Source organism: Marmota monax, unplaced genomic scaffold (genome assembly GCF_021218885.2).
Source record: "Marmota monax isolate L192 unplaced genomic scaffold, Marmota_monax_Labrador192_F-V1.1 WCK01_AAM20220418_F8-fsc00024, whole genome shotgun sequence".
Taxonomy (NCBI): Eukaryota; Metazoa; Chordata; class Mammalia; order Rodentia; family Sciuridae; genus Marmota; species Marmota monax.
Window position 1 is genome coordinate 31,229,017 of NW_026695224.1, and position 26,428 is coordinate 31,255,444.

Below are 26,428 nucleotides of genomic sequence, written 5' to 3' on the forward strand. Positions count from 1 at the left end.
GATTAAGGAATGATGGAAGGATGTAGGTGAGAAGCCCAGGTGGGAAGTCATTGTGATCGCGGATGTGTAGAACAAGGAGTTTCAGAAGGTGAAGCATTGGGCATGAGCAGCATTGAATTGAACAGGTGAGAGTAGAGCAGCAGGTGGGTTTCAGGAGAGGTTGAATTGTGTCTTGAGTATCCATTTCCATGAGTCAGCTTTCCATGACTATAACCAAATACCTGAGACAATCAGTTTATAAAGAGGAGTGGATCTGGCTCAGTTTTGGAGGATTCAGCCCATGACTGGCCCCATTGCTTTGTGCCTCTGGCAGGCCATCATGACAAGAGCTCATGGCAAAGCAAACCGTTCACTTCATGGATGGGAATGAGAGGGGCAGAGGAAGGGGTAGGGTCCTACGATCCCCTTTGATGACCAGAAGCCCTCTCCTGAGGCCTCGCCTCTTAAAGTTCTCCCTATCTCCCGAGAGCACTATGGACTGGGGCTAAGCCTTTGTCACATGGGCTTTTGGGGACATCCTAGATCCAAACCGTAGCACCATCATTTGCTCAAATCCAGCTGGCCCACTTTGGCTGCTTATTTTTTTGGCAAGGCTTAGAGGCATTTCTTCACACACCACTGAGCACAAACCCATTGCAGTTCCCTTGCTGGGAGAGCAGTGGTAGGGAGTCTGCGCGGTCGCAGTGGTGCCCAGCGTCCACCCACTGTGAAGGGAGCGGCCATCACTGGTCCCCAGTTTGCTCATGCCTGCCCTCACCCACCCGAAGCTCACAGAGATGATGAATCCCAGCAGTAAAAGAACAACTTCAGGAAGAGTGCCTCTGGGTTTGAGGGCTGACCCTAGGTATCCCCCGGGTAGCCTTGAACAAGGATTCTCTCTGCGTCTCAGTTGCCCGTGTTAACAGAGGGACAGATTATGGGACCGTCGCTCCCGGAGGTTATGTTCCATGGAAAATATACTCGTTTCCATTAGAGATGAGACATGAAGGAGCAAGCTATTTTCCAGGGTCTCTCCACCCAGCAGAAGGGATCTCTTAGGAGTGCTTCCAACAAGGGAGGTGGGGGGCCAACCATTTATTCTTCCTAATTTAGAAGTTGAGCCCTTTGGGGCCTCAGGGAAGTCTAAAATGCACTAGTTTTGTTTTATTTACCTTCCAGCTTATCGTACCTTAGCCATTTTATGGTGCCCAGGCAATGTCAACATGAGGTGGTAATGGATGGATTGCCTAAGCCTTGGTTTCAAGGGAGGGGAAAGGCTTTCTCTCCCACAGGCTTCCAACCAGATAAACAATTCCTGATCTAAGTGAACTTTGTAAGTGGGACAATGTATGTCACAGCCTCAGCTCAGGGCCCCAGGCAGGGCAGGTCACGTGGGGAGCCTTGCTCCCATCTGAGGGGGTGCCACTGGGGCTCCGAGCCTCAGCTTGTGAGTCCCCAGTGAGATGGGCCTGCTTGATCAAGAGAAGCTGTTGTTTTGGATTTTGCAGGTGAAAATTCTCCTGCTTTTGAGTCTTGGTTCAAATTTTTACAAAGTAACCTTGTGTGGGCCAAATGGAACACATATTCAGACCATGTCCTCTTCCCGAAACACGGTAGGTCTTCAATTTCTAGCTGTCCCCTGCTAGAAGTGGACTTCACTTTGAGAAGGAGTCTGGAGCCTCTGAAGCAGCAGGCCCCTGAGGGGCTCTGCGTGGGGCTGCTGTGGGTTGGAGATGTCACTGGCACAGGAGGGGCTCAAAGGAACTCTGGGACAGAGCCCTGTCCTTGGCTGATTCATTGCTGTGGTTCTGATAGCCGTGACAATCTTCTGCAGGGAGAATCAAACTGAAACCCTTTTTGTTCTAGAAACTAGAAGTAGCCAATGAAAGTGCAGCATCGGTTAAAGAAAAAAAATTTACTCTTCAGTGAATAAACACCAAGTTTGCAATTGCTGTGTGCTGGGCATTATTCTAATTATCTTAATATATTGAATCATTTAATCCTAACAACTCTCTGAGCAGGTCCTCAGCAGGTCCTTTGCAGCACTCATCTTACAGATGAGAAAACAAATGCACAGAAAGGCCCCGTGACTTGCTGAAGGCACACAGCTGGTAAGTGGCAGAATTATTTGAACCCAAGTCTGCTGGCTCTAGAATGTGGACTTTCACCATTTCTTCCAGGCCACATTTTAATACAGAAATTTTTATCTAGCAATAAAAAATTAGGATTCTGAAGACTATGTAAAATATGTAAAACTGCTTTATATAGTATTAATTTAAAAATTAGCTGGCAAATTTTATGTGTGCTGTAATCCTGTTAAAGAACTACCTGTACGGCGAAAAAGACCAGAAAAAAAAGGGGAAAATTATGAAAACAATGCAAGATTGTTGAGGACATGGACAATGCCTCTTCCATTGGTCTTGTTGACCAGGAGGTTTCATTACTTATCCGACGCGTCAGAGACTAGATACCTTTCACAGATCTTTAATTCCTCTCCCTTCTTCTTTCTCTCTGGAAGGGCCCCCACTTTTGTCAATGAGCCTTCACATCCCTTCACCCATCCCTCTCAGTAGGTAGGGTGCGTGTGGCCTGAAGAAGTCCCCAACCTGCGTTATTCACAGCCTGCCCCCTGGAAGACCTGACTGAGGAGTTCCCCAGCCCACACAGAGCACCCTGGTGGCAGGAGCACAAACACACTTAGAAACTGTACAATTGTGAACTCTTACATATTCAAGATGATTCACAATGTTTCCATTTTGCACATCAATCAAGACTTTATCAATACTTTAAAGATCAAGTGCGATTTCAGATTTACTCCAGTAGTGCACAGACCAGACTCTAGGCTCATTGCTTGCTCTAAGTTGATGGGTCTCCAGCCCGCTAGAGAGAGAATGGTCTCAAAGGGCACAGCTAAAACCAGCCTCAGCGGTTTTCTGCCCTCTCTTAGGAGAGGCATCTGACTCCACAAACATTAGTTGATTTGTTGAGCACTTTATGCATCAGGTATCCTCAGCCTGGTGAAAAAGGACCTTCTTTGTTCTGAGGCACTCACCTTCCAGAGACCTCTAAAATGCTCATTCATTCAACACATGCTCTTATTGACCACCTACTGGGTCGTGAAGGATTTTAATAATTTCTACCCCAAGTGTTCTGATCCTAAGCCATGTCTGGGTCTAGACTACCTCTGCTGTGTCCTGGCCAAGAGATGGAACATTCTGTTCCTCAGTTTCCTCCTCTGGTCATAATAGCTTTACTTGTCCCGAGGTGGCTGGAGCGTTCAGGGAGTGGGCCTCTGCCAGGCTGGCTGGCATGCAGGAAGTGCGTCAACCATTCTAGGAATGACTACTTCACCAGCAGCAGCTGTGCGTCTCCTGGGGCATCCTCTGCTCTCTCACATGGGCATCTCTGTCCTCAGGATGTCCAGAGTACATAAAGCTTATCTCAATGGAGAGGGGCTCTTGGCCACAGACTTTCCCAAGGTCCCCTGATACCCGCACAGCTTCAGGGTTGCCCACCTCAGCCCAGCCTGATCTCCAACCCTGCACATCAGAAGTGACTTGGGGTTGGAGTCAGCAGGCTGGTCACTGCTACTGCTGACATGCCAGGCCTTGTGTGAAGCCCTCTGTCTCTGTGACCTCCTCAGTTGACCTAGGTGGGAGTGGGGAATGCTGTGAGGACCCCACTTTCCCACAGGAGGGGGAGGCTCCACAAGGTGCCATTTTGTCTCCCAAGGTGCAGAGGCAGCCAGGCAGTCTTATTTTTAATCAGGACGCTCAGCAGACCATCATGGGGAAAAACTCTCCATTTCCTAGCATTGTCTATTCAAAGTCCTGAAAAGCAGGAAGGATGGCAGTTTTTAAAAAACAGACCTATAGAGTAATCACTCCAGAGATGCTGTTAGGCACTTCACAGATATTAACGATACAGGTTCTATTATTAAACCTGTTTTGCGAATAAGGAAGCTCAGGCAGGGAGGTAGGACGGATGGCATCAGCAGGGATGTGGAGTCGGCTTGCACCCACACAGCTGAGCACAAGCAGATGGTCTCTTGTAAACTCTGGGTCCATTCATTCTCCTCCAGATCAAAACAGATCATGGGTAGTTAGGAGAAACTTTATGCCTGAGGATTACTGCAGGAGCCTATGGGACGGGCCATGCTATGACCCTGTGATCTGCAAAACATCTCAAGGATCAGGCAAAAGGAGTCTGCTTTCATAGGGAGGAATAAACAAGTCCAGAAGGACTGGGCGCTGGGAGTCCAGATAACTGGAGCTGCAAGATCAGGAGGGGCTGTGGAAAGGGGGTGGCCTTCTGGCTCAGGCTGAAGGTGGGCCAGGACCTGGGGAGGAGGAGAGAATCCTTAGGTTAAGAGATATTTAGCTGCAGTTGATCAGTGGGAACGAGCAGCTCAGCTAATCTCTTACTAGGTGACAGATGAGGAGTCTGGCAGCTCTGGTCTAGAACAAGGGCGCTCTGAGTCATATCTAAATCCCGCAGGGAGAGGAGAACCCTTCATGTGAGCCCTTCCCAGAACTCGGGGGTGGAGGATTTCTTAACCCTCGCTGTTCTCGGGGATCAAAGGACTTGAATTGCGTTTGTTGTGATTCTGCTCGGTTTGCGTCTAGCACCTGCTCTGTGCCAGGCTCGCCCTAGGAACTTTCCTAAGATCTCAGACTCATGAAGATGGTCAAAGGCACTGCCTTGGACACCACCTGCCAAGTCACTCTACACTAAGAGAAAATGGGGTCAAGGTGAAAACAGCTGTTCTTGGCTCTTGTCTCTGCCACCTGGCTTCTTGCTTCCAGGTCCCTCTTTGTGACAGCCTGTGTCACTCCTTTTTTTCCATCATGAATAAACCATCGTAGGCAAAGACCACGTTCTGTTGATCCGTTCCGGGCGACAGGCGTGGCTTACTTTCCTCTTCTGGGCTCTTGTGAAGAGCGTAGCCATGGGCACTGTGTACCTCTTGTGCTTCTCTTGGGTGTACCCTAGGAGTGGATCGCTGGGTCCTCTGGGGCTCTGTGTTTAGCCTTCTGAGGAACTGCCAAGAGGCAAGTGTTAGAGTCTATAATAAGGAAAAAAGGTGGGGTTCAGGCAAGACACTGAAACTAATTTGAGAAAGAAGCCGGGGTTATAATCAGGATGTGGGGTGTCTCTAAGCCTGCGTGTGATGGAGGTCACCTGAGGTTCACCCCAAGCTGGGTGCTGTCATGAGCCAGAAGTCTACTGCCCTACTTCTGTGGATACCACGGGACGTGAGACTCTATTTGTGGCTTTGCCTGTTACCATGCTTCAGAAAAACGCAGCAATGCCTCATGTGCGTTCACGATGGAAGGGGTGGTCGCTGCCCAGCTGGCTTGTGAGACTCCTGTCCTCCTGGACAGCCTTAGGCCACTGGTGCTGTTGTAACAGGACACCACCCGCTGGGTGATGTCTAAAGAACAGGAGTTTCTTACAGTCCTGGAGGCTGGGAGTCCAAGGTCATGGTACTGGCATCTGGGGTCGAGTGGAGTCTTCTTGCTGCTTCCTCACATGGCAGAAGGCAGGATGTGCTCTCTCCTCAAGGCCTTTGATTTGGGAACCTATTCCCATTCATGAGAGGAGGTGCCCTTGTGGCCTATTAAGGTTTTCCACCTCTTACCACCATTACATAGATCTGAATCTTAGCAGGAGCACATTCAAGTCACAGTTCCACAGTGCTGAGTGGGGAAAGCTGGTCGCCCTGGCTCGGTCAGCCCTCATCCAGTGGTGGAGTTGCACAGGACACTGGTGAGCCCGAGGATCCCTGTGGGGGAGGGGCAGCCCTGGCATTGTGGGCGGGGGCACACAACGAAAGGCACTGACCTCACCTGCGAGTGGGGCACAAAGGCCAGACGAGAAGAAGAAAGGGCAGAGTTCATGCTTCTCTTCAAAGTTAGCAGCAGATGACAGAAGGCTGGGCCTGGGTACAAGTGGACAGTTGGTGTACCTTTGTGGTTGGCAGCCTGAACGGGTGGAGGAGCCTGTCCGCGTGCAGAGGTCAGTAGGTGCTGCAGAGAGCTGGGCCAGCTGTCTCTATGCAGAACTGTTCTCTTGGTGCAGAGGGAACATGCTAGTTAGTGTCCTGAGATCACACACCACTTGAGGGGAACCAGGAGCCTCCATATGTCCAGCTGTGCCAATGATGCAGCAGAGGGTAGGGTGGGAAGCAGAACAGAGAGGCAGTGGCAGCGAACACCTGGCTTCCCCAGAGGAGCGTGGACTGGCTGCAATCCTGGCTCCACGTTACCTTCAGGTCAATTCATATCCTTTCGGGCCACAGGTATGGGGAGGATACCTGACTACAGTCCCCAAGTACTGACAAGAGGGACCCCTCAAGGCTTGCAGGAAATGTCACATGACATAGCCGATGTAAACATTTTTCTCACTGTTACAACTGTAGAGACAAACTAATTGTTACATGTTTGTTATTCTGGGATAACTAATTGTCACCCTTTTCTTATGCTCAGGGATTTCATGTCCACGCTCTCTTCAACTTTAGAATTTTAGATATCTGTATCTTGTACTTGTGGGTGGGAGACATTTTTCCTAGGGTCCACAATATCTTCCTAATGGGACTGGGTAAACCGCCATCTCGGCTTCTGAGAGAACGGACACATCTTCCCCTTTTATGTTACCCTGTGTCCTCGCAGAACAGTGTGCTTATGGCCTTCTGTCAGGGCTGCTCTCTCTCAGGCAGTGTCTGCAGATGCTAGGCAGGCTGGCCTCTCTCTCACGTCCTCCCCTGCCCTTGCAGGGCTGGCTAGTCGCCATTCTTATCAGCATGACCTTTGAAAAATGGAATTACACAAGAAAAATAAGTACTTAGAGCAAAAATAGAAAATGCTACAACATGCTGCTGGTTTTCTCTGTACTCTCTTCTTTGGCCACCAGCCAATCCAGCTCCACCGTCTCCCCAATCTTGCTCATTGTCCCTATGTCCGTCTACTCCTTCCACACCCAAGTCTACACGACCTCCCTTTCATTACATGAGGAAGTTGTCTGCCTTGACTTTTCCACCCATTTCCCTGCTTAGCAAACTTCCCAGGACATCCCCTCTTCAGAGAGCCTGGCCGTCCCTGAACAGCACGCGAGGCTCTCCCTGTTCCGTCATCTCTCCTGCCGCTTTGGTTTGTGCTCATGCTGTCTTGCTTTGGCCCTTTGCAGGTGGTGACTCTGGGTTCGGCCATGGTTTGGCCAAGCATCTGGACAAGCTGGGCTTCACGGTATTTGCCGGGGTTTTGGATGAAAAGGGCTCGGGAGCAGAGGAATTGCGAAGATCCTGCTCCAAGCGCCTCTCGGTGCTGCAGATGGATGTCACCAACCCGCAGCAGATCAAAGACGCTCACAGCAAAGTCGTAGAAAAGGTGCAGGACAAAGGTATTGCCAAACTGCCTGAGCCCTTGGTTGCCCATGCCTGCCTCACCAACACCTGGCTCTCTTTCTGGTTCTCTCTGAGAACATCTGCACTGTGCCCTATCGCACGCACGCTGTGGCCTCTGTGGACACTCGGATGTTAGGAATGACTCAGACACAGGCCCTGTCCTGGGGCACTTGCAGAAGTCTCTGCCCCTTTCCCTCTGAGTTCCTCTCAGTCACTCTCGGCTCCCCATCTCCTCCTCCTCAGGGCCAGCAGTATTAAATGCACCAGGCTCCCCAGCTTAGCAGAAGACACGGCACGGGCCTCCATTATCCTCTGCTCTTTTCTCTCTCCTTCACGGCAAGCTCTCTGCAACCTGTCACCCTTGCATTTTACTTCATGTCCAAGTGATAGTGGACTCTTGCATGCCTCTCTAACTGACCCGACCAAGGTCGTCAGTGTTGATCTCAAGTCCAACACCTGAACTCCTCTCTGGCACTTAGAGGAGGAGATCCTGCTTTCCTCCCAGCTCTCTAATCACCCTTTCTGCTTCACCTGGATGAGCGTCTTTCTCTTCTCCCCAGCAAATGCGAGTGCCTCCGAGACTCCACCCGCAGCTTCCTACTCACATTGTGACCACCTGTGGGGGGTTGAAACTACCAGTCTTGGGTCCAGGATGGAACACATAACCCGCAGGACCTGCTGCAAAATGAAAATGGGGGGGCCCTTGTTTAAGAAATGGTTGAGAATTTAAGATGGTGATAGCAGAGAATTAACCAAGGGTGGGCTCCTTCCAAACTCCCATGCCCTATGACATCATAGATCCCACAGTCCTGGGGTCTGCCCTGCCTGGATTCTCCCACCCTAAAATCCAGTCAAATCATCAGTGTCCTTTGGGGAGCACCTCAGCTGTCAGTGGTTTTAAGGGTCCCTGGGTGATGCCAGAGTTTGGTGAGGGTGGAGAAACACTGATTTATGCCACTGGCTTCCATAGCTGTGTGGACAACTGGGCTCTTTTTCTCCACATCCAGATCTACACACGGAGAAAACTGTCCACCAGACATTTCCCGTATATCTCAAAGCTTCCACTTCAACTTGTCAAAAACGGACCTGGTTGTCTTTTTCCCTTGGTGCCAGTCTGCAAATCAACGTGCTGTCCCACATTTCGCAGCTCAGATGCTGGTACTGCCACCTAATCAATCACTGAAGCCAGCAATCCAGGGGTCACTGTGACCTCCAGCTTCCCTTGATCTTGCATCTTGTTGACTCCTTATCAGTTCTGCCTCCTTAGACACTTATGGTCCAGCTGCTTCCCACCATTTCCTAGAAGTGGCAGCTTATTTCAGGCCCCCGCCATCTCCGCCTGAGTCCCCAGTGACCTCCCTGCAACCCGTCTTCCCTTCCCCACCACTTTCCAAATGGAGAGTAATCTTTACCACATATATGATCCTAAAAACCCTTTGACATAAAGAGCCTCTGTGGGCTCAGTTCCTCCTACGAGCCAGGACTTGGGATGGACATTTGCCTTCTCAGTGGTTCACTGGCTGCTTCAGTGGCTTCCTATCTGTCACCAAACAGAACTGAGACACCATCATGAGGATTAAAAGGACTTTCAGGATAAGGACCCCTGCCAAATCCTTAATCTGCAATACCTGCTTGTCTATGTAATAAATTCTGAAGTGTTTCCAGAACAGGATGTATAATTCCCACCTCTGCACACCCAGCTTCCTCCTGCTTGACTTGGCCCCTCACCTCCACTCCCTTTCCCTAAGACTGTTCATTGCCTTGGTTCAACGGCGTCTTCGTGGTCGACTCTGCTCTTGTAGGAGACCAGTGCACACGTGACATCTCTTGCATGACCTTCCTGGTAACTCAACTCTCATTATTTGCTTCTTCTTCCAGACACTTCTTAATTATATCTTGCTTACACCTCTTGTACTGCACTATTGTAAGTATCTGCCCATCTCCCACTCCCCACCATTATGTTCCTTGAGAACAAGAACCACATATGTGCCAGGATTCTTTCTGTTACAAGTGACGTAACCTAATTCAAAATTGCTAAAGCAAAAAGAAAGATGGATGGAGTTGTAAGATGTATATGTTGCTTATATAATTGAAAAGGCTTGTTGATTTCAGGCATGGCTGGATCCAGTATCCATTTCTTAGTTCTGCTCTCTCCTATGTTGGCTTCAGTTGGAGGTTTCCCATGGAGGCCTCTGGCACTTCCAGTTTACAACCCCTTTTCAGCAAGCATTCCTAGAATAAAGAGATAATGGTGACTGCCTTGGTTTGTTCTCAAGGGATTAACTATTATGCAGAGACCACTTAGAAGGGTCCCTGGCACAAGGCACAGGCTTAGTAAAAAGCTTGTATTTCCACTCACTCAACATTCAGAGCAGTAAATCCTAAGTAAACATCTAAAACCTGAAATGAAAAGAGAAAAACTAAGTTGTTGGTCACTAAGGATCAATTTTCAGCAGGTGTAGCCTTGGCAGTCATTTAGCAGAGAGGCAGGGTTCCTGGCCTAGAGTCTTGCTGTGGCATGGGTTGGGCTCATCCCTCTCATGAGTCTGGCTCCATGGCTTCTTATTCAAGGTCAAGTTCAATTCAGAACCCTTTTGTGAGGCCCAGAAAGACAGTACTGAGCACCTGGAGAATGGAAATCCCAGTGTCTAGGCAGGAAGGGGACTGGTTTCCATGGTGTGAGCACTGGCTATTTTGTGGCCAGCATCCCTCCTCTGGAACAGGATGGCCAGGACACCTTCCATCTGCTCTCCTTGGGGTCTCTCTAACTTCCATATCCCAAGTCAAAGATGAACAGGAGCAGAGGGACAGGGCTTTACCATGACCAAGGATTTTATTTGTGAAAGAACCACTGGGGACCTGGAGACAGACCAGTAGGTGCTGTATTCCTACAAAGCATGTTATTGACTCAGTGTTATCAGACTGCTAATTGTTAACTAATATTAATTATGGTTAAGCTGTTATTAAGTTCCACAGGTATAGTGGGCTTAGTGGCCAGCTTAGAATTCTATAGCAGTTAACAGGTACCAAAACTCAGGTAGATAGAAGAAAAAGTTCTGGTGCTGCTGTATATGTTATCCCTAAACCCCTGGCAATTGCAAATCTGTTCTCCACCTCTTTAACTTCGTTATTTAAAGAAGGTTATCTAGGTCTGACACCCCGTTCTTGTGTGGCCTATGAGCTAAGAATGGCTTCTTCTTTTAATTTAAGCAATTAAAAGAAATCAGAAGAAGACACATGGAAATTATATAGTATTCAATGTCAATGACCATGTGCAAATTCTCACCGGAGCAGAGCCACTCTGGATCACGTGGCCTGTGCTGCCCTTGCTCCTGTTGTAACAGCGGAGTTAGGGCAGCAGCGCCTGCAAAGATGAAATGTTTACTTTCCCAGCGTCTAGTCTAGGACATTATCAGGTTCTGTGTGGACTGGCCAGAGGTGTGCATCTGGCTGGGTAGGCTGAAACTAGCACTTGCTATGAAGGTGACATCCTCCCACTTGTCACCTAATAGCTGTTGAGCTCTTCCTATGTGCCAGGCACCCTCTCATTTAGTACTCACCATCACCATTGTGTGCAAATTCAGGTCAAACTGGTGTGCAAGAAATGCGATTTTATTTTCTATAACTCAATGTATGCTTAGAGCCATCTTTCTGCCATGTGGCAAAAACAGTATGGGCCCCTTTGAGCTAGGTCTCATTCCCCTGGGGTAGTGTTGAAATGACTGGGGTTTTCAGTTGGTCCCTGCTGAGAGGTCCCTGCTACATGTAGTCCTCATGCAGTTTGGCTGGCACCACCTCCTTATTGCCATCAGACAGTCACCAGTAGGGCCGGTGCTGTCCTTCCTACCTGAGACCTGTTTGGCTCCTCATCATGGGTCCTCACCCCCTGGTGTTCCTCAGGATCATGGAGGGCAAGTTGTATCACAGATACTGAGCTCAGCAACACTTCCTGATCCAATGTTTCTGATCCAGTGGGTCAGAGTGAAGTTCAAAAGTTTGCATTTCTAACAAGTTCTCAGTTGATGTTGCTGGGTGGGGACCATACCTTGGGGACATCTCCCACCATGCTCTATCAAATCTTAGCATCTCTGCGTCTCCCAGATCTTTACCTCTGTTCCTGTTCCCCTCACCCCCTCCGAAAAAACGAAAAGAAAAAACTCCCAAAGAACCCCACGGGTTCCCTCTTTCCTATCATTTAGAGAGTAGTTCCCAAGCTTACTTGAACCTTGGGGAATTTTAGAAACTCCTCATGCCTGTGTTCTGAGTCTTTCCCACCCCAGAGTTTCTGAACAACTGGGCTGGGACCAGTCCTGAGCACTGGGATTTACCAAAGCTCCACACAGGATTCCAATGTGCAGCGAGGGTTGAAAACCACTGTTTGTGCAGTGGTTGTCCATGGGTGGTCTGGACTTGCAGCACCAGGGAACATGTTATAAATGCAGATTCTCAGGCCCTGCCCCAAACACCCTGACTCAGAGTCTCTGAAGGCAGGGCCAGCAGTCTGTGGGAACCTTCCTGGTGGTTCTGATACACGTCTGGGGGTTCAGGCTGGTGCAGGCAGAGTATAGGGCTCAAAACCCTAAAAACGACCCATAATTATCCCAGGTCTTTGTTCTTCCCATCTAGTTTTTTCTGTTTCCCTGAACTAGGGAATCGTTACCAGATCAAGGATGAGAGAAGACAGGCTCTAATTTCATCCTACATGGTTGCAAAGACATCCTACTGTCTTCTCCCACTCCTTCCAGGGGGAAATGGCGGAAGCTCTTGAACTTCAAAGCCAGGCAAAGATATTCTTACCCTCTGCTTGTGCCCCTTCCCATATTTGAAACATAGCCAGTTTCCTGAGTGCAGGCAAGGACTTCCAGGCAAAAAGAAAGACCCACAAAGTACCCCCCCGCCTTTTTGATATTTCACAGATTGATTCTGCACACAGCACCCCATGGTGGGTGGTTTTGGTTACTCGTGGAGACTGTTTGTCCTTTGACATGCGGGTCTCCAGAGCTCTCCTGTCTTTCCCCTCCTCACAGCTGCTCCTTTCTGCCCCCAGGACTGTGGGCCGTGATCAACAATGCTGGGATCCTTGGCTTCCCGATGGACGGGGAGCTCATTCCCATGGCCGACTACAAATCCTGCATGGCCGTGAACTTCTTCGGAGCCGTAGAAGTCACCAAGACGTTTTTGCCTCTTCTCAGGAAATCCAAGGGGAGGCTGGTGAATATCAGCAGCATTGGAGGTGAGTCAGCCTTGTCACCCATGGTCATGGATGCCTGTTGCAAGCAGGGCAGACACGGACAGGGCTGGGTCAGGATTAGTCAGTTTGAATATCCCCAGCTGATCTTAACAACAATGAGACCTTTCTCTCCTTTCAAATCCTTTCATGCACAAACTCTTGTCCACTTTTTAATTCATCTATTCATTACCGGGGATTTTAGATTTCTTAAGTATCTTCATGCTGCAATAACCAAGGCTTTCCTGGATTGGGACAGGAAATCCCACATCACAGGTGACACCGGTGTGGCAGGAAGCCTGTGTCCAACCCTCTGTGCACTCAGCATGCTGCTGCTGCTCTCTGCAAGCTGGGAGTAAATCCTTCCCTCTGTTGGTCCTGTTGGTACCCCCATGTTGCCCACCATTGTTGAACCCAGGATCACTGGTGTCATGCAGACGGGCACAGCTGGGTCAGGATGTGACATTTGATGACTTTCTCAGTCATTCAAAGGCTTCATCGTCTCCCTTTCCATAAACAACACCCATGCCTGGCATGTCATAGGCTTCCTTCTAGAACAGACATTTTCAAATGGTCCCTCAGATCCTTCCTCAGCTTTGGGGAGCGCCCACAAGCTCTCTCCAGTGACGGGGTGGGTGAGAGGGAAGTCACTGGGTTGCCCTGTGGACTCCAGCACCCTGCCTGCAACCCTACCTGCGTCCAACTTGTGTAATTTCTTTGTTTGGTTTGGGAGGAGTGGACCTGCATTTTGCAATATAAACAAAGGTTCTAGAAGAATTTCTTTTTTTGTAGGGCATTTGTATTTGTGAGACAATCATCGCTGTCCGTCACATTCTGCATCCTGTCTCCTGAGTCACTCCCTTGAATCTCACTGTGGTGTATGTCTTTGGTTGGTGTCATTGGTTGGCCTGAGGCAGAAGAAGGGAGAGGGGGAGGGAAGGAAAGATGGGGAGTGGGCGAGAGAGACAGATTCCAGTGGGGTTAGGAGCAACCAGTGTTATATTTTAACTTATATGACCACTCCTAAATTTTTCCAATTTCTGTTACTTGGAGGAAGCAAATGAATTCTGAAGGGAACCCCTCTCCCCCACCATGACCTAGCAGCATTTTACCCTTGACTTTGTTCTGAACTTGGCCTTGATGTGTTTGACCTCTGTGGAAGCTTCACCACTCGCAGCTCCCTGGTACAATCTGGTACTTCTGGCAAAGTCTCAAGTACACCTTGCCTCACTCATTTAACAAATATTTACTGAAATGATTGCTCATGGCCTTCTTGGCACATTAACTAGGATGTTTTTTTCTTTTTCTCTCTACCTTGTTCCCCACTTTGAGCGACTCACTCATTTGAAAGGTTTCATGTTAGTTATCTCCAACATGCAGGATGGGTGCCATGGGCCCAGTGTCTGGTAGCACCAGCTCAATTAATAAAGAAAGAAATGCAGACGGGTGAGTGAGCAGGAAATGGAAGATGGGTGAGTGAATGGCTTGCAGGACAGAGGTCGCCCTTTTGGGTGTCACCAGCGTGGCTTGAACACTCTTTTCAAGCCAGAAATTCTTTCTCTGATTTCTTGTATTCCTTTCAAATAGTAACCTTGAGTGTTAAAATAAGTCACACATCTCACATCTATTTTCACTCCAGGGTTATGCAAACTCTTGACACCTGACCTCACTATTCCATTTCTTGGGGATCAGCACCAAGCCAACATGGCTGAAGCCGGTCTTGCTCTCAGGCTGTGGAGCCTGCGGTCCAGGCTTCCTCCGGTTTTTCATGGTTCAGAGCTGGGAGCCTTTTTTGTTTTGTTCCTCCTTGTGTGTCCCTGAAGTGTACAAAGTCTTCCTTCATCATGTCCGGCTTTGAATCCCTGCCCCAGAGAAGCTCTAGAAATGATCACGTTGATAGGACTTAGAAATCACCCAACATACCAGGAGATCAGCCGAGACGGGGAGGATTGTGTGCCCAGCAGGGCAGGGAGCTCGTGAGCAGACAGAAACACAGCTCTGAAAATTGACGCTAACACTTGGAGCTCTGTGTTAGTCTGCCAGGGCTTCCGGGAGAAAATGTAGGTATGTTAGCAACGGATGTTTCTTTTCTCGCAGTTCTGGAAGCTGAAGTCCAAGATCAGGGTTTCTCCTGCGGCCTCCCTTTGCTGGCTTGTGGATGGCCACCTCCTCATGTAGACAGTCTGTGTGTTTGCATCCCAGGGGTCTCTTCCTCTCCTTGCAAGGATGCCAGCCCTACTGAACTGTGGTCCTATTTAAACTGAATTACCTCTAGTCCTATCTCCAAATACAGTCACACTTAAGACACTAAGGGCCAGGGTTCAACTTACAAATTTTTCTAGGAGGAGGTGGGGCCCCAGTGCAGTCCCTAACACCCTCACAGATGGGGAACACAAGGAGAGACTCCTAGCACTTTCTGGAGAGTTCTTACACCATGTTGAATTAACACTCAGCTCTTTATTGCACCCCCAAAGGCAAAGCCCAAATAAAATAAGATTCTATTTTAAAGACTCTGTGGAAAGAGGGAGTAGAGGTTACATCCCATGGCTCACAACACATTTTGGTGCAAATGCCCTGTGGTCTTCAGTTGCTGGCCACCTCCCTTGGGTCACCTCCCCTTCCCCATGCTTCCAAATCTTGATGGTCCCTTTCCTTTTCCTCTTTCCAGCTCTTTCTCTACCCCCTCCCAATGCCCAGCATATTCATCCACCTACTCTAAGCCGCTCAGTAAACAACCCCCCCCCCCAGGGGCAGGCTCTGCCTTCCTCAGGAGCAAGAGTGTGCACAGGAGGAGAAAGGACCTTTGTTACAAGTGGTGTTTGCCGGCCAGAGTTCAGTTCCTGCTATACTCACTTCCTGTCTGCATCTCACCAGCAAATGGAGGCCATCCCCTTGAACTCCCCACGCCCCTCTCCTTTCTTCACCCCCCCCTCCTCCTGCTTTCCTTCCTCCTCCTCCCTGCTGGCCCTTCCCTCTCTGGGCCCCTCCCTCTACCCAAGGCCCCAGTTCAGGGATGATTCCTTATCAATTTCTCAATCGCTTCCTCTCTGTCAGGGTTGGGCCCCTGCGGGGCGGGGTGCTCCTCTCCACCTCCTAATCGGGTGACACTCCCAGATCCCATCCTCCTGTGGCCTTTCTAAGCTCCCATTTTTCTCCCCACGAAGTGGAGGAAACCAGAGTGCTGACCGCACAGAGGTGTTCTGAGGCTTCAATAAAATAATCCACCTGAAGTTCTTAGCGTGGTTCCTCAGATGAGGAGTGGGCAACCCCAACAGGCCACTCCTTCAGGATGGGGCCGTGCCTGCTCGAGGAGACTTTCCCCTGTAATAATATAGTCATCGTCCCTCCCACACCAGGATTATGCTCTTTAACCCCCATCCTGGTAAGGCAGTTGGATAATCTTCCTGTTCCTGAGGCCTAGGAGCTTTCTCTGCCTGTTTTCCTCCTCTGTAGCCACTCCTACACATTTGCATGCGGAGCTTCAATGAGAAGGCAGATGCTTCTGAAGTGTCTCAGGCCACAGGGATTTTGAGTTGGTCCTGATTTGCATTGCGCTCTGCTGAATCAGCTGGGTGACCTGGGGCAGGCCCTCTGTTTTGTCTTGACTCTATTTTATCATCTTTTAAGTGGGTGTGAGGTAACACCTGGGAGCATTTTTCAAGGGTGCCAGGGCATCTAGGGCATCTGGGGCAGTGTTTCTCATCCTGTGTGCTCTTGACATTTTGGGGAGAGGATGATTCTTTCGGTGAGGGGTTGTCCTATAGTGGGGGTGGTGTTTGGCAGTGTCCATGTCCTTCTCCCACTAGATCCTAGTACCACTTTCCACCCCCATTGTGACAAATCTTCAGCTGTTGCCACATGACCCCCAGGGTGGGGGGTAAAATCCACCCCAGTTGAGAACCTATGGTCTCAGCTGTTGGTTTAAATGCATTGCAGGCTCTGAAGATGAACACAGTCAGTGATAAATTGAAAGTATCCATCTCAGTCTGTTGGTGTTGCTATAACACAGAACCCAAGCTAGGCACTTTTCATAAAGAGTTTATTTTGGTGGCTGAAAGGTCCAAACATCATGAGGCCAGTGTTTGGCAAGGGGCACCCTTGGCAGCCTCACAACATGGCGGAGAAGCAGAAAGGGAAATGGCCATGGGTATAAGGGGCATGTGTGCAAGAGTGGTCCAAGATGGCAAAACTTGTTCTATAGCAACCCATACTTGGAGGGACTAAGCCAGTCCCAAAGCCCAGTCTTCTCCTGTGGGGTGGCACCAGCCCATTCATGAGGATGGAGCCCCAGTTTCCTAACTGCCTTTCTCTAGGCCCACTCTTCAGTTTTCACCACTTCCACACCCACACACTGGGGACCAAGCTTCTAGCACATGCACCTCTGGGGGACAAACCACATCCCATCGTATCTCCACCCTATAAAAGGGACCTCTCAGTTACAATAATCTTTTCCCACCATCTCGAGCTGATAAAAATCACCTTACACCAAATGAAGCAGCCTTAGATATCCCTACAAGTCCATATATTCAAGGGATACAGTAGAGTTCAAGGTTTAATTTAACTCAGCCTAAGGTTGGCCGTGGGGTCATTCCTAGACTTCTTGCCAGCTTGCTGCCTCAAGGGAATCTTTTGGAAAATCAGTCAGCTGGACTCCCAGCTTACTTACCTCCCCGACACTGTCCAGGGCTGTGGGGCAGTGGGCAGTGGGTAGAGTGAGGCTGAGTGGCGCTTCCATGCTGTCCACGCTGGGGTGTTAGGTGTTTACATGTCTAAAGTCGTGCACTTCTAACACCTGCAGGATGCAGAGATTGAGAACTCTGCTAGCCCAGATTCAAATAGCGGGAAGGTGATGGAGTCAGGGTGTGAAACTGGGGGTCTCTGTTTTGCCCCAAGTTCTACATCCTTCCTGCTTTTCCAGGCCATCAAAGAAGACCCTATCAGACAAGCAGGGGCATTAAAAAAAAAAAAAAAACAACCCTAACTCTGTTCTATTTAAATGATGATTGGGAAGGGTTGGCGGTTTAGGGATATCTCCTACATCAGTGCTTCTCAAACATACAAATGTTTGAGGGACTCACCTGTCAAAATGTAGAATCTGACCGAGTTGTTCTGGGTGGAGCCCAAGACTCTGCATTTCTGTGCTGGTGTCTGAGTGATGTTAATGCTGCTCATCTGTGGGCCACTCTTTTAAGCTTTAGCTGCACTGAGAATCACCAGGTGGGCTTCTACAAACACAATGTCTGGAATTGAAAGCCACAGTAAACTAATGTGCCCACTAAGATGGCTATACACAACAAAACAGAACACAACACAGTCTGGTGAGGACGTGCAGAAACTGGAACCCTCAAACTCTGCTGGTGCAGCTGCTGTGGAAAGCATCTGACAGATCTTCATAAGGTAGACAGAAGGACCGTGTGGCCCATCAATGAAACTTGTAGGTGTATACCCAAGAGAACAGAAAACAGATGAACAGGAAGGGCTCTGCAGAGCAGCATTACTCACAATGGCCAAGGGTAAAACAACCTGAACATCCAGTGAATCATTGGATAAATAAAACATGGCGTACCCATGCAAAGGAATATCATTCAGCCTCAAAAAGGAGTGAAATACTGATTCACGCTATGGTATGGATGGACCTTAAAAACATGACGCTGAGTGAAAGAAACCACACACAAGGCCACCTACTGTATGATTCCCTTTATATGAAATATCCAGAGCAGGCACACCCATAGAGACAGAAAGCGGAATTGGTGTTTGCCAGTGCAGTGACTGTTTAATAGGTATTAATAAGTATCTGGTTTCCTTTGGAGGTGGTGAAAATATTCTTTTTTTTAATTGGTTGTTCAAAACATTACAAAGCTCTTGACATATCATATTTCATACATTAGATTCAAGTGGGTTATGAACTCCCATTTTTACCCCAAATACAGATTGCAGAATCACATCGGTTACACATCCACGTTTTTACATAATGCCATATTAGTAACAGTTGTATTCTGCTACCTTTCCTATCCTCTACTATCCCCCCTCCCCTCCCCTCCCATCTTCTCTCTCTACCCCATCTACTGTAATTCATTTCTCTCCTTGTTTTTTTTTCCCATTCCCCTCACAATCCTCTTATATGTAATTTTGTATAACAATGAGGGTCTCCTTCCATTTCCATGCAATTTCCCTTTTCTCTCCCTTTCCCTCCCACCTCATGTCTCTGTTTAATGTTAATCTTTTCCTCCTGCTCTTCATCCCTGCTCTGTTCTTAGTTTCTCTCATTATATCAAAGAAGACATTTGGCATTTGTTTTTTAGGGATTGGCTAGCTTCATTTAGCATAATCTGCTCTAATGCCATCCATTTCCCTGCAAATTCCACGATTTTGTCATTTTTTAGTGCAGAGTAATACTCCATTGTGTATAAATGCCACATTTTTTTTTATCCATTCATCTATTGAAGGGCATCTAGGTTGGTTCCACAGTCTAGCTATTGTGAATTGTGCTGCTATGAACATCGATGTGGCAGTATCCCTGTAGTACGCTCTTTTAAGGTCTTCAGGGAATAGTCCGAGAAGGGCAATAGCTGGGTCAAATGGTGGTTCCATTCCCAGCTTTCCCAGGAATCTCCATAGTGCTTTCCAAATTGGCCGCACCAATTTGCAGTCCCACCAGCAATGTACAAGAGTACCCTTTTCCCCACATCCTCGCCAGCACTTGTTGTTGTTTGACTTCATAATGGCTGCCAATCTTACTGGAGTGAGATGGTATCTTAGGGTGGTTTTGATTTGCATTTCTCTGACTGCTAGAGATGGTGAGCATTTTTTCATGTACTTGTTGATTGATTGTATGTCCTCCTCTGAGAAGTGTCTGTTCAGGTCCTTGGCCCATTTGTTGATTGGGTTATTTGTTATCTTATTGTTTAATTTTTTGAGTTCTTTGTATACTCTGGATATTAGGGCTCTATCTGAAGTGTGAGGAGTAAAAATTTGTTCCCATGATGTAGGCTCCCTATTTACCTCTCTTATTGTTTCTCTTGCAGAGAAAAAACTTTTTAGTTTAAGTAAGTCCCATTTGTTGATTCTTGTTATTAACTCTTGTGCAATGGGTGTCCTATTAAGGAATTTGGAGCCCAACCCCACAATATGTAGATCGGAGCCAACTTTTTCTTCTATCAGATGCAGAGTCTCTGATTTGATATCAAGCTCCTTGATCCATTTTGAGTTAACTTTTGTGCATGGCGAGAGAAGGGGATTCAGTTTCATTTTGTTGCATATGGATTTCCAGTTTTCCCAGCACCATTTGTTGAAGATGCTATCCTTCCTCCATTGCATGCTTTTAGCCCCTTTATCAAATATAAGATAGTTGTAACTTTGTGGATTAGTCTCTGTGTCCTCTATTCTGTACCATTGGTCCACCCTCCTGTTTTGGTACCAGTACCATGCTGTTTTTGTTACTATTGCTCTGTAGTATAGTTTGAAGTCTGGTATCGCTATACCGCCTGATTCACACTTCCTGCTTAGCATTGTTTTTGCTATTCTGGGTCTTTTATTTTTCCAGATGAATTTCATGATTGCTTTATCTATTTCTACAAGAAATGCCATTGGGATTTTGATTGGCATTGCATTAAACCTATAGAGAACTTTTGGTAATATCCCCATTTTGATGATGTTAGTTCTGCCTATCCATGAACAGGGTATATTTTTCCATCTTCTAAGATCTTCTTCTATTTCTCTCTTTAGGGTTCTGTAGTTTTCATTGTATAAATCTTTCATCTCTTTTGTTAGGTTGATTCCCAAGTATTTTATTTTTTTTGAGGATATTGTGAATGGGGTGTTTTTCCTCATTTCGTTTCAGAAGTTTTGTCGCTGATATACAGAAATGCCTTTGATTTATGCGTGTTGATTTTATATCCTGCCACTTTGCTGAATTCATTTATTAGTTCTAGTAGTTTTTTTGTAGACCCTTTTGGGTCTTTTAGGTATAGAATCATGTCTTCCGCAAATAGTGATAATTTAAGTTCTTCTTTTCGTATTTTTATGCCTTTAATTTCTTTCATCTGTCTAATTGCTCTGGCCAGTGTTTCGAGAACTATATTGAATAGAAGTGGTGATAGAGGGCATCCCTGTCTTGTTCCAGATTTTAGAGGGAATGCCTTCAATTTTTCTCCATTCAGAATGATGCTAGCCTGAGGTTTAGCATAGATAGCTTTTACAATGTTGAGGTAAGTTCCTGTTATCCCTAGTTTTTCTAGTGTTTTGAACATAAAGGGATGCTGTACTTTGTCAAATGCTTTTTCTGCGTCTATCGAGATGATCATATGGTTCTTATCTTTGAGTCTATTGATGTGGTGAATAACATTTATTGATTTCCATATATTGAACCATACTTGCATCCCAGGGATGAATCCTACTTGATCATGGTGCACAATTTTTTTTGATGTGTTTTTGTATCCGATTCTCCAGAATTTTATTGAGGATTTTTGCATCTAGGTTCATTAGAGATGTTGGTCTGCAGTTTTCTTTCTTTGAGGTGTCTTTGTCTGGTTTCAGAATCAGGGTGATGTTGGCCTCATAGAATGAATTTGGAAGAGCTCCCTCTTTTTCTATTTCCTGAAATAACTTGAAAAGTATTGGTATTAATTCTTCTTTAAAGGTTTTGTAAAACTCCGCTGTATACTCATCCGGTCCTGGGCTTTTCTTGGTTCGTAGTCTTTTGATTGCTTCTTCTATTTCATCCATTGATATTGGTCTGTTCAAATTGTGTGTATCCTCCTGACTCAGTCTGGGCAAATCATATGACTTAAGAAATTTATCAATGTCTTCACTATCTTCTATTTTATTGGAATATAGGTTTTCAAAATAATTTCTAATTGTCTTCTGTATTTCTGTAGCATCTGTTGTGATATTGCCTTTTTCATCCTGTATGTTAGTAATTTGAGTTCTCTCTCTTCTTCTCTTCGTTAGCATGGCTAAGGGTCTGTCGATCTTATTTATTTTTTCAAAGAACTACTTTTAGTTTTGTCAATTTTTTCAATAGTTTCTTTTGTTTCAATTTCGTTGATTTCTGCTCTGATTTTAATTATTTCTTGCCTTCTGCTACATTTGCTGTTGTTTTGCTCTTCCTTTTCTAGGGCTTTGAGATGAAGTGTGAGCTCATTTATTTGTTGGTTTTTTCTTTTTTTGAGGAGTGACCTCCAGGCAATGAATTTCCCTCTTAAAACTGCTTTCATTGTGTCCCATAGATTCCGATATGTTGTGTCTGTATTTTCATTTATCTCTAAGAATTTTTTGATTTCCTCCTTTATGTCTTCTGTAACCCATTGATCATTCAGTAACATATTGTTCATTTTCCATGTGATGTAGGATTTTTCCTTCCTTCTTTTATCATTGATTTCCAGTTTCATTCCGTTATGATCAGATAAAATGCATGGTATTATCTCCATCCCTTTATATTTACTGAGGGTTGCCCTATGGCATAATATATGGTCTATTTTTGAGAAGGATCCATGTGCTACTGAGAAAAAAGTATATCCACTTGATGATGGTTGATATATTCTATATATGTCAGTTAAGTCTAGGTTATTGATTGTGATATTGAGTTCTATAGTTTCTTTATTCAACTTTTGTTTGGAGGATCTGTCCAATGGTGAGAGAGGTGTGTTGAAGTCACCCATAATTATTGTGTTGTGGTCTATTTGATTCTTGAACTTGAGGAGAGTTTGTTTTATGAATGTCGCAGCACCCTTATTTGGTGCATAAATATTGATAATTGTTATGTCTTGTTGGTGAACGGTTCCTTTTAACAGTATATAATGTCCTTCCTTATCCCTTTTGATTAACTTAGTCTTGAAGTCGATTTTATTCTATATGAGGATGGCCACCCCTGCTTGCTTATGAGGACCATGTGCGTGGTATATTTTTTCCCAACCTTTCAACTTCAGCCTGTGTATGTCTCTTCCAATCAGATGTGTCTCCTGGAGGCAGCATATTGTTGGATTTGTTTTTTTAATCCATGTTACCAGCCTATGTCGCTTTATTGGAGAGTTTAAGCCATTAATGTTTAGAGTTACTATTGATATATGGTTTGTACTTCCAGCCATGTTTGATTATTTATCTTTTTTTTTTTTTTTAATTTGGTTTGTTTCTCCATGATTAGCTTTCCCCCCGCCCTCTGTCTTTACTGAGGTACTTCCCACTGTTGGTTTTGGTTATTGTTTTTCATTTCTTCCTTGTGTAGTGTTTTGCTCAAGATGCTTTGCAATGCTGGTTTTCTGGCTGCCAATTCTTTTAACTTTTGTTTATCATGAAAGATTTTTATTTCATTGTTGTACCTGAAGCTTAATTTTGCTGGATACAAAATTCTTGGTTGGCATCCATTGTCTTTCAGTGTTTGAAATATGTTGTTCCAGGATCTTCTCGCTTTCAGCATCTGTGATGAAAAATCCGTTGTTAACCTTATTGGTTCACCCCTGAATGTAATCTGCCTCCTTTCTCTTGTAGCTTTTAATATTTTCTCTTTGTTCTGTATATTGGATATCTTCATAACAATGTGTCTTGGCGTTGGTCTACTGTGATTTTGTGTGCTCGGTGTCCTGTATGCATCGACAATTTGTATATCCGTTTCTTTTTTTATTTCTGGAAAGTTTTCTATAATATTTCATTCAGCAGGTTGCTCATTTCCTTGGTTTGAACCTGTATACCTTCCTCTATCCCGATGACTCTTAAGTTTGTTTTTTTTATGTTATCCCATATCTCTTGGATGTTTTTCTCGTGATTTTTTTTACCAGCCTTTCTGAGTTGGCTAGACTCTTTTCAAGATGATATATTTTGTCTTCATTATCTGACGTTCTGGCTTCTACTTGCTCCACTCTGTTAGTAATACTCTTATTTGAGTTTTTAGTTTGGTTTATAGTTTCCTTCATTTCTAGAATTATTGTTTGATTTTTTTATAATCTCTGTCTCCTGATAAAGATGCTTATTTGCTTCTTTTATCTGTTTATGTAATTCATTTTCAATGTGTTCTTTCACTGTTTGAATTTGCTGTCTCGTATCCTCTTTAAGATTCCATTCCATCTGTCTAAGTTATTCCTTGAGTTCTTTATTTGGCCATTTTTCTGATGCCGCTAGGTCCTCCTGAATATTTAGGCTGTCCTGCATTGTTTGTACTCCTTTTATTCCTTGCTTTTTCATGCTGCTTATGTTACTTCTTGTTCTGTTTGACTGCTGAGTTACTGTTTCCTCCTATAAATTTATTTGATGCTTGGGAGGAAAGGTATTAGAAGGGAAGGGAAGAAGTCACTAAAGAGAATGAGAGTAAGCAGGTAGAATTCAAGGAAGGGAGAATAAGGAAATTGAAAAGAAATGAAAAGACAAAATAAAAAAATAGGAAATAAAAAAATTTAAAAAATAATAAAAAAATAACAATTAAAATTAAAAAAAATAATAAAAAATTTAAAAAATAAAAAAATGAAAATGAAAAAAAACCCCAAATTAAAAAAAAATTAATAAATGCAGTCTTAGAGTTTGATTAACTTCTCTTCCAGTAGGTGGAGCTATGCCCACTGGGCCAAGCTTCTCCTCTCAATATGTGGGAACCAATCACTGTGCAGCAGCTCCTCCTTCCAGACTGGGCGGGTCTCCAATCCCGAGTGCCTAGGGCCTTCTCTTGTGTCTAGTCACTTCCCCACTTTCCCTCAAGCCAGGTCCCGCTCACCGGTGACGCTCACCACAATACTGGCTACACGCCAGGTCTGCTGCTCCCAGGAGCCCTATTTTCTTGAACGACTGGGCACACTCTCCCCGTTTGCCATTCCCTCAGACCCTAAGTTTGTGGAGCTTGGGGCTGAGAACCCTCAGCGAACTTTGCTTGCCCTCCGGTAGCCACGCCTCCGGTAGCTGGTGCAAGAGACCTCAGTTGTCAGCACTGGTGGGAGCGGTAGCCGGGGGTTCCACGCCGCGGGTCCTGTGCCACTCCTGATTCCCTAGGTCTGACTATCGTGCTCACAGGAGAGCTGGGAGGGGCCCTTACGGGAGAGCTGGGAGGGGCCCTTAAGGTTTCCCCGCTGTGTGGAGAGGAAGGGCTAGGGGATTACACACCTGTCGCCGCCGGTTTCAATGAAGTTAACTCTTCTGCCACATTCTGGTGACGTCAGTTCTCTGCCATGGTGGTATCCCATGCAAATGGCGACAGTTCATTCCCTTTGCCGGGTGACCAATGCAACGGGTGGGTCCTGACTGGCTCTCCCAAGCCCTTTCTCAATCCTGTGGCCACTGCCTATGAAGGCTCAGTTGGTATTAACCTCCTCAGGTTCAGAAGGGCCAACCAGTTGTTTCAGCGGGATCGTTTAGTGCTGAGTCACAGCGGTTTGTCTGCGAGACGCAGGCGAATGGGAGCTTGAATTCAGCTGATCCGGGCTCGGTGTGTATTCTGAGAGGCCCAGACTGTTCGCCCCAGATCCACGTCAGCTCAGCATTGCCTAGTGATCCTGAGCAAACAGCATTTAGATGGTTTACGACTCCCTATGCCCGCGCAGCTGAAGAGGTCAGAGACTTGATCTCTCCGTGCCCGCCACCATGTTGGATCTCCCTGTGAAAATATTCTTGATGGACAGAGGTGATGGCTGCACAATTCTGAATGTATCAAATGCCACTAATTTGCATACTGAATTGTATACCTGAGAATTAAAGTGGTGAATTTTACCACCATAAAAGTTTCTGGGCCCCAAGAATTTCTGACTCAACGGTTTAGAGTGGGACCTGAGGATTTCCTATAGATTCCTAGATACTGCTGCTGCAAGAGGCTCTCATTCACACTTTGAGTGACAAGGTCCTAACTTTGTGATACTCAGCAGCTTGTCAAAGTCCCAGAGACTGTCATATTATAAGGAAACCACCAGATGCAATTTTAAGTTTCTGCTCCTCGAGCCTAATAGAAATTCGCAGACCTGCCTCTCTTTAGGTTATGGAACTGGTTTGTATTCTTCAGCTTGGAAAAGTGCCATGCAGAGCAAACTTTGTTGCCTTGAGTTGTCTACTTGACTTTGGAGAAGGCAGAAGCTGCTTGAAAGCCCTTATGGTGTTCTTCTGAGCACCACGGGCTCAGCACCTTGGTCCCCTTTCTTGATGGATACAGCCTGGGGCTGAAGGGCTGAAAGATTTCTGCCCCCTGCTGTGTTAGTTGGGTATTGACTTGCAAAGCCCTTTGTCTTAGCTTCCTGTTGTAAAAAGAGGGATCACTATGGAGTTGCTGCTTATTGTGGGTCTGTGGAGTTTCTGAGGTGCTGTGAAATCTCAGCTGAAGTCAAGACCTTCGGCTGGTAGAACTTCAGGGAACATTGCTAACTTTGGCTTGTGCTACACCAAGGGAGCCAAAGACTGGCTTTGAATCCAATCTCGGGGAATGAGAGAGCATCTCAAGTCTTTTGTAAGTTCCTAAATGGTAACTTCAGGTGCCCTATTTTTATCTTAGTGATAACATACCACAATGTAAAGGAAGGACAATGACCACTCATGTCGTCAACAAAGTGAATTCTGGATTTATTCACTCTCCAGGCAGGGAACACAGGTCAAGGAACTAATTCACTGAGTGCTCCTAGAGGCAGAAAAGGTGAGGGGGATGACATTAGTGGTCGCACAGGTCGGCCAACTAGGTCTCGGAAGGGCTGTAGGGGGTTGGTTAAAACCAGTCCTGCTGTTGACAGGTGAATTTGTCTGCTTGGGCTACCATAATGAGACACCTTAGGTTGAGGGCTGCAACAACAACAGAAAACTGCTTTCTCACAGTTTTGAAGGCTGGAAGCCATGGATCAAGGTGTGGGTTTCTGGTGAGGATATTC

General features: G+C 46.3%; 1 protein-coding gene across 3 annotated transcripts in view; it reads left to right on the forward strand.

Annotated features, from left to right (window-relative positions):
* Positions 1-26,428, forward strand: part of Hsd17b2 (hydroxysteroid 17-beta dehydrogenase 2) — a 76,306-nt gene that overhangs the window by 29,990 nt on the left and 19,888 nt on the right. For 2 of the 3 annotated variants that reach the window (XM_046434586.2, XM_046434589.2), the window contains exons 2-3: positions 7,165-7,377; positions 12,429-12,614. In XM_046434586.2, coding sequence (XP_046290542.1) covers positions 7,165-7,377; positions 12,429-12,614 — 399 coding nt within the window. Of the gene's footprint in view, positions 1-5,847; positions 5,998-7,164; positions 7,378-12,428; positions 12,615-26,428 lie in introns of those variants that run through there. The other variant, XM_046434588.2, reaches the window with a different exon arrangement.